This window comes from Lolium rigidum, chromosome 1 (genome assembly GCF_022539505.1).
Source record: "Lolium rigidum isolate FL_2022 chromosome 1, APGP_CSIRO_Lrig_0.1, whole genome shotgun sequence".
NCBI lineage: Eukaryota > Viridiplantae > Streptophyta > Magnoliopsida > Poales > Poaceae > Lolium > Lolium rigidum.
In genome coordinates this window covers 42908940-42922676 of record NC_061508.1, presented here as the reverse complement: position 1 = coordinate 42922676, position 13737 = coordinate 42908940, and the positions used below count along the sequence as shown (strand labels likewise).

At 48.5% G+C, this 13737-nt stretch overlaps 1 protein-coding gene across 1 annotated transcript; it reads left to right on the top strand.

Annotated features, from left to right (window-relative positions):
• The first annotated feature begins 327 nt into the window (after positions 1-327).
• On the top strand, positions 328-656 carry LOC124671855. The gene has a single exon (XM_047208178.1). The coding sequence runs from the start codon at positions 328-330 to the stop codon at positions 616-618; it is 291 nt and encodes a 96-aa protein (XP_047064134.1). The 3' UTR covers positions 619-656.
• Positions 657-13737: the final 13081 nt, after the last annotated feature.

The window sequence follows — 13737 nt, the reverse complement described above, 5'->3', positions numbered from 1 at the left end:
CACCGCTGATTATTTCCTTAGCCAAGTCCCCACTAGTGATCCTACCCATTCTTTATCCTGAAATCGCCCAAGTGAAATACACCAGAAAACCTGACTCTAAACACCACAACGCGCGTCTGTTGGAGTCGTGAAAAACGTGAGGTAACTATGAAGCGCCGTAAGCCGCTTGCTCCACCGTATATATAAGGCCGTGCGTCGCTGCTCAAAATACAGCCATCCAGGAGCACTAGAGTACTACTAGACTTACCAGCTCACGCTCATACTGACCCAGAGTCCGAGCTAATCGATCAAAGCAGAGCTCGTTCTCCATCGCTGGGAGGAGGATCCATGGCGTTCATGCGGTACCGTGGTCTGCCGCAGGGGGAACTAACGGCGGAGGAGTTCTGGGCGTGGCTGGGGCAGTTCGACGCGGACCACGACGGGAGGATCAGCCGCGAGGAGCTGCAGCGGGCGCTGCAGAGCCTGAACCTGTGGTTCGCGTCCTGGAAGGCGCGGGAAGGGCTGCGCGCCGCCGACGCCGATCGCGACGGCGCCGTCGGCGGGGCGGAGGTCGGCCGGCTCTTCGCCTTCGCGCAGAGGCAGCTCGGGATCAAGATCACCCAGCTCGGCTCCTACTGATTTGATCAGCTCGACGTGAGTTGATTTGCCGCTGTTCCTGTGATCGCGTGGGAGATTGATCTGTCGCTGAATGTGGAAGTGTGGAGCATGTGATGAACGTTTGTACTTTTGAAATCCCTTTTGGTAAACCTTTGCGGAGGTTTCGAAGGTTTTTTACTACTCCCCGTCCGATCAAACATGTTTAAGTTTTATTCAAATTTAGATGTATCTAAAACTTTATCTGAATTTGGATATATAGAGACATGTTTCACAGAGGAGTGGGTAATAATTTCAGCACCGTTGACTCTATGAAGATTCTTTTCGAGAAAAGGCTTTGCGTCCTAGTTTTATATTAGTTTTTTTAAAGCACGCTAAGACGTACAATACTTTTATAAAAATGTAAAAATTATGTATACGATGAACCCAGAGCGAACAATAAGTGTGGCACGGACTTCACAGCCCCAGAGCGAACAACAAGTGTGGCACGGACTTCACAGCACGGCTAGTTCGAAGATAACCACCACAAACAGCACAACCGCAAAGCAAAAGAGCATGCCCTGAGCTGAGCAATATCGCCACTTCCGAGAAAGGCATAGTCTTGAACTCACTAGCTACTGTGCACATTGCACCTCTCAAGATCAACCTTGGATAACAAGTGAGGACTGAAAGGGGTGCAACATGGACACTCAGAGTCGTGTCTCCATAAAAAGTGCTCCTAACACAGGAGCAACAACGAGGATGCCACCATCATACATGATTCAACTCCGAACCTAGGCTTTCGCTCAGAAAAAACTTCCAATCCAAAGTGCGGGCGAGAGATATGCCAACACTGCCCAGCGAAACCTCCAAGGAGGAAAACGACACCCACATGTTCTGTCACCGCCAACACCTACACAAGGAGGGCCGATCCTCGTTCATATCGCCGCACACCTCCATATATGCCCTCCAGATTGTAACCACATCGTCGAGGTTGTCTACTCCACTGGCCCCGCATAAGGTTGGCATCAGTCGTCGGCAAGAGCACACAACTCGTCTCCCCCCACCTCCACGGGTATTGGGTCTGGCCCATTTTCGCTTTTTTTAGTTTTCGTTTTATGTTTCTATTTTTTCTTTCTATCTTTTTGTTTGTTTTTCTGTTTTTCTGTTTTCCTTTTTTCCCTTTTTTGTTTTGTTATCTTTTTTGTTTCCCATTTCCTTTTCTTTCAAATTCGAAAAGGTTAAAATTTGAAAAAATTTCAAATTTTGAAAAAGTTAAAATTTAAAAAAATGTTAAAATTTAGAAATTGTTCCAATTCAAAAATTCAGAAAATGTTCATATATAAAATTCTCTACAAATATTTTTTCAAATTTTGTGAAATATACAAATTTATAATAGGTTCTTACTTGAAAAAATGTTCAACTTTTTAATAATTTCAGATTTAAAAAAGTTAAGCTTTTCGGAAAACATTTGGATTAATTGTTTTCAAAATTTTTAAAAACACAAAGAAGAAGAAAAGAAACAACAAGAAAGGAGAAAAACTAACGAAAAAACATCACTGAGCCGGCCCAACACCCATCCTCGGGTGTGCGGCACCTGGTCCGGACTAGGGTGGTGTATAGCTCTTCCCGCCTAGTGTTGCGTAATTTTCTTGCGCCGCGCACCACCTATCGTAAGTTGGGCCCGGCCTAGTTCCCGTCGCGTTAGTTTCTTACTTTTTTTGGGGGGGTTCAGTTGGTTTTGTGTATGATCGGTTTTCAGCTTTACTTCTTCTATTTGTCGCTTTTTCCTGTTTTTTCTTTTTTTTTCGTTTCTTGCATCTCATAAAACGAAAAGGAGCTCCTAGAGCATCTCCACTCATCCCCATATAAGCTCCGGCGTGCCCATTTTTGGTTCATATGGGGGCTCCAGCACTAAACACAAATGGGGGCCGGTTGGCCCCCAGCCGTGACCTCCATATAAATGACGTGCATTTTAAATAAAATTATTATTATTCCATTATAAATAAAAAACTAGTTATATTCATATCTGGGCCTATAGTACATGTACTCGAAGTCGACGTCGCTCGCCGGGCGCGGCTAGAACCTACGAGACGGCGATGGTGGTTATTGCATCCGGCAGCGCACGTGGCGAGGACAGATGGCTGCACCGGCTACAACCTAGGCCGTCGTCGCCACTGCGTGCACAGTAGGCCTGCTCCTCCTTCACCCACCAGGACCGACCAACCTCAACCGGCGATGGTATTGGCAGCTTCAGGGAGGCGCGGATGGCCACGCGTTGGCCCGGGAAATCGTTCCGGTCGTCGGGGCACCTAAAGTCGTTGGCGACCATGGCGTACTCCGGTGGCGCCTTCCACTCCGGTCCCTCCTCCGGCCCCTTCGGCTGCGGGGGAGGGGGGATAGGGCATCCGGATGACGAAGCCGCCGCGCTCGCTGTCGCCCTTCTTCGGTGGCTGGAAGTGAGGGTACCGCAGGCGGGGGTATTCGCCCGCCAAGATGTGGTTCATCACACCCTCGAGGGTCCGGCTGCCCCACCATAGCCGCCGGCCGGCCTCGTTGTTGTCCATGGGAGGCGGCCCATCCCCTCGTACCTGGCGAGCTCCATCTCCCGGCGATTGGCGAAGAAGTCGTCCCAAGTTGAGGCGTTGTCGAGATTCCAGCGGGGATCCATTCGCTGCTCGGGGGTGAGCTCGACGTAGTAGTGGTGGGTGATGGCCGCTTCCCGCCTTCAGATAGCGGCGACAATGGCGGGAAGCGGTGAAAAGGGCGGGAAGATGTTGGCGGAAATCGTCAGAACTGGCGGGAAGATGCAGGCACATGTCGCTGCCAAGGATGGCCCGCTGTGATTTTCGAGCAGTCCAGCGCCCCCGCTAGCCTCCCTTTCTAGTGGGTTCGGCCTGGAGGCGCCGGATTGAAAGTTGGATCGCGCCGACATGAAAAATAAATTGTGGCCGCGGCTGAGCGTGATTTTTAGCGTCGGCGCCCACCAAAAACGTATAGAAAGTTTTTGGGGAGAGCGAGTGGAGATGCTCTTACAGCTTAAACACTCGTGCTAGTACGAATTAACAGAAGGCAGACGTACATAGCTTTAAATTAATAAAGCCTTTTACGACGAGTACAAAAGTGTGGAAGAACAACTTACAAAGCATCGAACAAACAAGCAAAGCAACAGACGCAACAACAAAAACAGCTTGAGGAAGTCGAAGCCCTCATCTGCAAACAACACAATGGGGCCTAAACAAGCCAACTGAAGAAGGATCCAACAAAACTAACGTTTTGGATTGCACCCGGGTAACGGAAACCGCAGCCTCATCATGTCCATTGCCGAAGATGGCTCCTTGCCTCCCCGTTCTTGCTCGAAAGACGACGTACCATCGGCCGATGTTAGCCCTCACCCTGAACATGGATGTGAATTGATGCCGAAACCCAAGGAGGACCACCGTGCACATGCATTCACTGCTAGCACACATCTTGAAGAGAGCCACACCATTATCCAGAGATTGCTCACCTCATAGAAGAAACTGCATGGGAAGCCGGGGAAGAAGTAGGGGCAGTGCCAGCCGCTGCTCGCAGCACCGCCCACCGGACACCTTCACATGACTACAATCACCACAAGCGCCCACAGACCCCTTCTCGCCCAAGGTCGCGCCTTCAACAAGGACAATGACACCGCCACCAGCGCCGCCGCGACCAAATCAAGAGATCTGGGCTTTCACCCGTGGAGGTAGGGGAAGGGAAAGGGAGAGGACAAACCACGATTGCGGCCCCAAGAAGGTAGACGACATGCAAAGGCGTCGCTACCATCAAGACCATCCAGTCGGTCTGGAATTTCTCCCGGTCGTCGATCCCATCGCTACCCAGGCCAGATCGAGAACAGGAAGCACCAGTCGTAGATCTGAAGGGGTGGGACGCAACTGGGAGTGGTAGGGGCTGGAGTTTAAAATCTGATCCCAGCGGCCACGACGGCCACAAGGTCATGACCCGCACCCGTTAGCTCCGCGCCGCCCGCATAGCCACGAAGCCATCCCCCAGCGGCAAGCACCGCTCGTCGCTAAGCTGATGTCGCCTCTCCGGCTGAGTCCGGCGCCTCGCTTGCTGAAGGCCTCCACGTGGGGGAGCGGCGAAGTCCCCGCCGCCACTGTCCCCGACAACTCGACGGGCTTTTCGGGCGGCTGTCTCTAGTGGCGAGAGATGGGGATGGTGGATGGACAGGGCCGACGGTGGGCTAGGTTTGGGGGCCTTCGGTGTCGCCCTAAAGAGAGCAACACGGGAGGCAAGAGAGTTGGTCTGTATCTTTGTGTAGTGTTGTAATGGATGGCTTGAGCCTCTCGAACCAACCTAGGCACCCAACTGCATGTTGAGAGAACACCTGAATTTTTTATGTACAAGTGCATAATTTCCTATCTGTAGAAACTAATTCTGTTGTACTAGAAAGCTGGCACGATGATACCTCTGCCTTTGTGAAAGCTATCACATAAAACGCGTTTCCAGTCCGACAATTTTATGTGGGTGTTAGGCGATTTGGACCGAACGCAACAATGAATTGATTAAATGGACCTTGGATACCACAATAGATCTTGGTCGTACGGGCAAGAGTAAGGTGCCTAACCTCCTCATGTGAAAGCACGTTGGAAGAAGCATGGTCAGAATGTCCTTAACTTCAACTACGGAATCAGTCAAGGTGCCGACGGCCAGATCCTGTGCCAATGGCAAAATATCGGGGCCGTCGGCACATAACTCGTTCCGGCCAGGCCAGCAGGTCAGCCGTCAGCACATGAAGGTCTGTGCCAACGGCAACCGTCGGCACAGTTTCGGCCGTTGGCACGGCCTTTCCGCCCTAACGGTGAGCTAACAACGTCAGGCCTGTACCGACGGCAAAGTCTTGCCGTCGGCATAGCTATTTTCCATTTTACCACATTAATCTTCAAAAAATCATAACTAAATCATTATAATTCCGAAAAATACAAATAATATATCAAAATTTTCAGAAAAATAAGTTCTATCTTGGAAAAATATCAAACTTGGAATATTTAAAATATCTCAAAGAACCTTCTAAAAAATGAGCTATCATATCCGATGTTTTATGGCTTTCACACAGAATAACCAATGTTATGGATAGAATCGCGGCACAGTTTGTGATAATGTGCTCATATTGTGCACACATGTGCATCTTAGGATGTCTTACGATGTTGCGCAGGAGGAAGTTTTCCATTTCATTGCACGAAAAACCATTTTCCATTTTTGAGGTGTCGAAAACGGGGTGTTTTGTGAAGCAACCACCAAATTAAAGTTTCACATTGGTACCAACATATTTTTCAAAAATACTAGACCATATAAGATGGACAATTTTTTAACCGGTGTATCTGGAACCTTTCCGTCCACCCCTCATGAAAAGACAAATTTTTGCCGTATCGGTAGGAGGCCGACCAGATTTGAACTACAGGTACATGATATAATGCTCAAGATTTTTTGTAAAAATCATTTTTAGATTCAAAACATGCTATTTCATCAGAGATCCAGTGCAAGTTTGGCGAGCCTTAGCCCCGGGCAAAGGATCTTCATGCCCGCCGTTTTGAATATAGTTTGAAACGGGCATAGAAAATTTGAAAACGATCCAAACAATGTGAAAGCTTCGCGTGGTGTCACATTATGTGTCATAGTTGCAAGGAAAAATATTAAAGTTGGACAATTGTGAACATCACAAAAAATCCTTCACAAAATGAGCTATCATGTTCGAGGTTTCATGACATTTAGATCAAATGACCAATGTTATGGATAGAATCGTGGCATAGTTTGTGATAATATGCCCATATTGTGCACACATGTGCATATTGGGATGTCTTACGATATTGCACGAGGAAGTTTTCCATTTCATCGCACGAAAAAACCATTTTCCATTTTTGAGGTGCCGAAAACGGGGTGTTTTATGAAGCAACCACCAAATTAAAGATTCACATAGGTACCAACACATTTTTCAAAAATATTAGACCAACTAAGATGGCAAATTTCTCAACCGGTATATCTGGAAACTTTCCGTCTACCCCTCATGAAAAAGACAAATTCCTGCTGAATCGGTAGGAGGCCGACTAGATTTGAACTACAGGTACATGATATATTGCTCAAGATTTTTTGTAAAAATTATTTTTAGATTCACAACATGCTATTTCATCAGAGATTCAGTGCAAGTTTAGCGAGCCTCAGCCCCGGGCAAAGGATCTTCATGCTCGCCGTTTTGAATATAGTTTGAAACAGGCATAAAAAATTCAAAAATGATCCAAACAATGTGAAACCTTCGCGTGCTGTCATATTATATGTCATAGTTGCAAGGAAAAATATTAAAGTTGGAAAATTGCGAACATCACAAAAAATCCTTCACAAAATGAGCTATCATGTTCAAGGTTTCATGACATTTAGGTCAAACGACCAATGTTATGGATAGAATCGAGGCATAGTTTGTGATAATGTGCCTATATTATGCACACATGTGTATCTTGAGATGTCTTACAATGTTGTAGGAGGAAATTTTCCTTTTCATCGCGCGAAAAAGCCATTTTCCATTTTTGAGGTGCCGAAAACGCGATGTTTTGTGAAGCAACCCCAAATTAAAGTTTCACATTGGTACCAACATATTTTTAAAAAATAGTAGACCACCTAATATGGAAAATTTCCCAACCGGTGTATCTGGAACTTTTCCGTCCATCCCTCATGAAAAAGACAAATTCCTGCCGAATCGGTAGGAGGCCGGCCAGATTTGAACTACTGATACATGATCTAATACTCATGAATTTTTGGAAAAAATATTTTTAGATTCAAAATAAGATATAGGTGTCATATTTGGATTCCTCTCATTTTTCTAATAGATTTAGACATATTATTTGTCAAATTTTGATTTACAGATTTAAAGATATTAATTATTCCATATTAAATAAAAAAGAAAAAAAATCATTTTATTGTCCATTTGAATTCAAGATTAATATACTTATTCTTATAGTTTATGTAGGTAATTGTTTGGCATTCAAAAAATAATGATGTGCAACATCAAGTAATAAGGGTTAATAGTATTGATATGGTATTACTGTAAATGGAATCGAGAAGTTAAGCGTGCTAGGGGTGGAGTAGTTTGAGGATGGGTGACTGACCGGGAAGTTTGACCATGAGTGGAATTTGACCTAATATTAAGTGTAGTTAGAGTTAAAATGGTGCATGTGAGAGATTAAAAAATTGGGAAAAAAATATTTGAAAAAAATTGAATTTTTTTTGAAAAAATTCGAGCCAGACTTACCAAACGGCGTTATTTCTATGCCGACGGCCAGCCTGTGCCGACGGCAACTTTGCCCGCCGGCAGCCGTCGGCACAGGCGTGGGCCGACGGCATGTGATTCTGTGCCGACGGCTGCAGGCCGTCGGCAGCTTGCGTGGTTCCCGTAGTGTACGCTGATGCAAGCTTTAGAGAGGTGGAGATGCATGGTGCAACTGGCCTAGTGGTATGCTACCATGGATGGGAGCTGATTGTGGTAAAAACTCTTTTGTATCCTCATGCTGCTAGTTAGATGGCAATGGAAGCTCTGGCTATCCGTGATGCCTTCCACTTGGCGGTGGAGAGGGGTTATTTTTTTCGAGAAAACGCAAAGGACCTTTGCGCTTCATTTCATTGAAAAGGTAGAATAAGGTTTACAACCTCCTAGGAGGTGGGATACATTGTTTGGTACAAAAAGATCGAGTGCACATCCCAGGTGGATGGCAGAACTACTCGTAGCCCCTTTGCCCCAGCCTTTGCCCATAAAAAGACCTCTTCTTTGATGTTGGAGAGCAGTAAAGGGATGGATGGCTGGGCACCCTCAAAAACACACGAGTTCCTATGCTTCCATGTCATCCAGGGGATAAGAAGAGTAGCAGAAGCGAGGCCCTTGCGAAGCGGCTTGGGAGTGTCCAGTTTGGCTTGGTGCCACCAATCCATGATGGTGGGTTCGCTGTCGGGGGCTGCTGCCGTCATTCTTAACCAAGCCAGGATCTCATGCCATACCCGCCTAGTAAAGGGACATTCCGAGCATGAGATGGTGCATAGATTCCGGTGCCTGGTCACGGAGCGAGGCATTTGGGATGGTGGGGAAGCCCATGTCTAGCAAGGCGCTCGGCGGTCCAAGCATCTGTCTTGGTTGGCCAGCCAATGGAAGAACTTCACTTTCGGCGGCGCCCATGTTCTCCGGATGAGCTTCCGGGAGTAACAAGTTGTTGATCCATGGAAGGTGGCTAGGTAGCATGAGCTAGCGGTGTAAGTTCCCGAAGTTGTCCATTTCCAAAGCAGCACTGTCGGGGGTGTTGCTCGAGTGTGGTGGCATGGACCAGGTGCCATAGCTGTAGGTATTGCCCGATTTCGTGAACTCCAAGGACACCTTGGATGTCCTCGGCCCAACCTGTTCCCATGAAGCCCCTCTCGCTACGGTTCTGATTTTGCGCCGTCTCTTAGGGATGCGGTTGTACAGCAGAGGTGCAATCTCTTTGACCGACCTGCCATTGACCCGGCGATCCTCCCGAATAATGCCCTTTGTCCATTGCCAATGCACATAGTTGTGGAGGCGAGAGAAAAGAGCTCGCTCCACGTCCGAGAATTGTAGTTCGAGGCCGCTCCAAGCACGGTTGTCGTCGGTGTGGGAGAGCCAAAGCCATCGCAGCCGCAGGGAGAGGCCGGCACGCTCAATGTCTTGGACACCCAGGCCACCATAAGCAATGGGCCGGCACACGCGGTTCCAATTGACGTGGCAGTGGCCGCCGTTGGCGGCGGCACGACCAGCCCACAGGAAGCCGCGTTTTATCTTCTCGATCATCTTGAGGGACTTCTTCGGCGGCGCATAGACTAGTAGTTGGTGTATGGGTATCGCGCATAGCACGGATTTGACCATGGCCAAACGGCCTGCTTTGTTCATGAGCCCCGCTTTCCAAACCGGTAGACGGCCAGCGATATTGTCGACGATCGGCTGTAGTTGGGCAGCGGTGGGTCGCCGGATAGTCAATGGGATGCCGAGGTAGGTGATGGGCAGATTTGCCAATGGGCAGCCCAGCTGTTCCGTGATCAGCGCGGTCTCTTCCGGGCTACATCGCAATGGCGTGGCCGAGCTCTTGGTGAAGTTAACTCGGAGGCCAGAGGAGCGGCCAAACAAGCTGAGGATCTCCCTTACAGCCGCGGTGTCACTAGCTGATGGGTGGCAAAAGAGCACGACGTCGTCGGCGTATAAAGAGATGGGCGGTATCAGCTTCCGGGGGTGCAACCTCTGCATGATTCCCAGCTCGGCAGCTCGTTTGAACAGTCTGCTGAGGATGTCAATGGCAAGCACAAATAGCTGGGGCGATAGGGGATCTCCCTGGCGCAAGCCCCGCTGGTGCCAAATCGGCGGCCCTGGCTCACCATTCAGGAGAATGCGGGTGCTTGCCGATGATAGGAGTATGGCCAACCACTCAAGGAATCTGTCTCCAAACCCATATTGCTTCATGATTTCAAAGAGGAAGGACCACGAGAGGGAGTCAAATGCCTTTGCCATGTCCAGCTTGAGTAGGATTCTTGGCGCACCCAACTGGTGCAAGAGCCTCGCAGATTGCCTTACTAGAACAAAGTTGTCGTGGAGGCTCCTCCCCGCGATGAATGCGTTTTGGTTGTTGCTGACAAGGTTGTCAAGCCTGGGAGCCAGCCTTAGAGACAAAACTTTGGCGAAGATTTTGGCGACGAGGTGGATCAAACTGATCGGGCGGTAGTCCGACATATGGCTCGCGTCAGCTCGTTTAGGCAACAGGGTGAGGAGGGCTTGGTTCAGCTTGCTGAAACCCCTGCCACGCATCTCAAAGAGCTGCTGGAAAACATCGACGAAGTCCTGCTTAACCGTGGGCCAGCAAGCACGCAGAAACTCGGCGGTAAACCCATCAGGCCCTGGCGCCTTGCGTGCCGGCAATCTCTTCACCGCGTTCCAGATCTCGTCAGCACCAAATGGATCATCAAGGTGGTGCAGGTCTTGGGGCTCAATGAGGGTAGAGAGGTCAAGCGTGAGCTCCCGGTCGACAGCCGTGCCCAGAAGCGCATCAAAGTGCGCAAAAGCAGCCTCGGCCATGTCAGCATGGGCGGTGAGCACCTGGGAATCCGTGGCAATGCTGAAGATTCTATTCTTCTGTCTCCTGTAGGTACACTGACGGTGGTAGAAGGAGGTGTTGGCGTCTCCATCCTTAAGATGGGCAATACGGGAGCGTTGCCGGGCGATTGTTCGGTCCAGGGAGGCAAGGCCAAGATAAGCAACCTTGAGTTGCTTCCGAAGCTGCGCCAGGTGGAGAGGGGTTATTACATAGTTGAAATTGAATCTTATGCTCAAGAGGTGGTTAAGCTAATGGAGGAACCTGGGATTGGCAGATCTGAAATTACCAGTATAACTAGTTTTAGCATAAGTTACATAGCTAGAGATAGTAATGTAGCAGCTCATCGGTGTGCTAGTAGGGCTACTGCTGAAAGAAGGAGATGTATGTGGGTAAATTACTAAACCACAGTTCCTTGCAGACGTTCTTGAGAATGATTGATCAGCCCTGAGTAATGTTAAGCTCTTTGATTGCAAAAAAAAAGTCCGACTGCGCGTGATAGAAAACAAGTAAAACTTAAATAAAACATATGCACACAAATGACGAATCTTAAAGCACGAGATCAACCGCTGAAACCATGCACCAGACCACCCGTGAAGAACGGGAGATTCGCCGCGTAACTTCGCACGGTCGTGCAACACGGTCTCGCACGCAAGAATGTAAATATTCAGGAAAAACGGAAAGAAGATAAGCTGTCTTCTTCTCGAAACGGACAGGTCCCGGTCAGTCCCCCATTTCAAACACTCCATGATCAGTCCGTCCCCAAGTCAGCCCTACCGTGTGTCTTCTCACTGATGTCCTAAAAATTCCCCTCGCGACTTGCGATTACTGAAGTCGGTCAGGTCCACACGTACGGACCCGAGACTGAGTGGCAATTTCTTATGCTAACCACTTCTGGTCTCGGTGCGGTTTTGCGTCAGGACTCGCCGACTCGGCATATCTCATATCTGTACCTGCTCCGGATTTACTAGTGGGTCTGAGTCAAGTCGCGATGATAGTCTTTTGCTAGCCTGTAATTTGTGTAGCCTAATAGCATCCCTATCAGATACCCAAAAAAACTGAACCTGAAAAACTCATATCTGATACACCCAAAAGTTCATATCAGGTATGAGAGTTCATCTGTCAAAATATATGTTCCCTCCTGTCTATAACAGATGTCTCAACTTTACATTCAACTTTAAACAAAGTTGAGATATTTTTTACACGGAGCGTGTACTTCAAAGTAAAAAATGTAAAATTGCAAATTTAAAAGACGGCTTTTTCTAAATTCAATTCGACATTCAGATGCATATGCTCTCTCCATCTAAAAGGTTCCAGCAATTTTTGTAGCATGTACATCTGGACAATCAACATATATTTGTACAATTTCACGAAAAACCGATAACTTTTGTGGTCGACGTAAAAAAGGCAAAACATGTCTCGGAAAAACCTTATTTTTAGCACCAATTATTGTCATTTTTACACATCCCAAACTACAAGTCGATTTGTCATGGAAAGACTTTGTGCGCATGTTTGGATTTTTTTAATACTTCAGAATGTATCAAATATGAATTTCAAAACAAAGGAAGCATATGCATCCATGCGGGCGGCCTCCGACCGCACGCAGTGGGTCTGTTTCTCCTCCACGTCAGAGGGAGGGCCACGATCTCCGCTCGCGTTCGAACTGCCACAATAGTGAGGCAGGGAACTCTCATGGCGGTGGGCGGGGCCATTCACCTTTCACTTTGGTGTGGATTTCTTGCACGAGGAGATTGGATTTACGATGAAGGGGCAGAGATTAAGGGGGGTGGTTCCGCAGTACTGTGGTTCCGGGAATGAAACCCTAAAGCCCTTCGACCCAAGTATATAAAGGTGGCGTGGGCTGTTATCGGGTGAAAAAAAATCTTTTTTTTTGCGGGAGAAAGGATGATTATATAAAAGCCACGTTCTTACAGAAAGATCCAGCAAAGAAAGGAAAATTACAATGAAGTCCAGCTAGATCTCGAACTCGCCGGAGAACAGGAGCCGTCGGCGGTGGGCGTCTGCCGCAGCTTCTTGCACCTTGGAACGAAGCCTGCCCCATGCCAGCCGGGTAGTCGCCGATCGTCAGCTCCGGGGAGCCTACTGCCTGAGCCGCCGACGAGGACGCGAAGCTTCTAAACACCATCCTCCACTTCTTATTCCGCCAGATCCGGCCTAACCAGACCTGGATGAGGGCACGTGAGCAAGAGAAGAACCCAGCTCGAAGAAACCGAGCGCACAACGCCGGAGATCCGAAGACCGCCGTCGCCGGAGAAGAACGCCGGCATCAAAACCCGCTTCAACAACGCCATCTCCTCCATGACGCCGTCGGCCGGACCTCCATCTAATCCTACGCTATGTACATGCCGGGATCCGCCGATTCCCCACACTCCCGTCGCCGGAGCGACCGCCGGAGAGGAAGGAATCGACGAATCCGCGGCCTGCGAGGTGGATTGATGAAGAAGTTTCAAGAAATCGCCTCCCCTACTGTAGACGCGAGAGGAAACGGTCCAAGGTCCGTCTGTTAGCGCGTGAAAAGAAAATCTTTACACGAGAGTAATAGCCGTTGGGAACTTGGGATACATCTCTCTCTTTTGAGACCACCCTTGCAGTACTAGCTCACTTCACTACCTGGGAGGATGCGTTTTTCTTGCCTTTTCTCTTGAACTGGATATATGTTTTGAGGTCAGACCGATATACGGTCTAACGCATGCTTACCTCTCCGGTGACAAAACATATTTGCCCGGCTGAGCTAAAAGAAAATTATAGTCAAGAATAAAACGGTGATCTCGCATATTCTGACATACTAGTATGCCGCTGAGCAGCAGTAATTCTCAGCATGTTTCTGAAGTGGACGTCCGCATCAATAATTCAATATGCTCGTCAAGTTTTCCGGAAGTCTTCTTCGTCCTTTCCCACGAGCTTTCGCACGCGCTCCACGACATCTATAAGTAGACTGCGCGCACTCTGATGCAGCACCATCTCACCAGCCACAGGCACTTGCGTCGATCACCGTCCCGAGCATCGTCAACGTACCTGTCCGGCAAGCCGC

Coding starts and splice junctions, on each gene's coding strand:
- LOC124671855 (XM_047208178.1), top strand. CDS start 328: ATGGCGTTCATGCGGTACCGTGGTCTGCCGCAGGGGGAACTAACGGCG.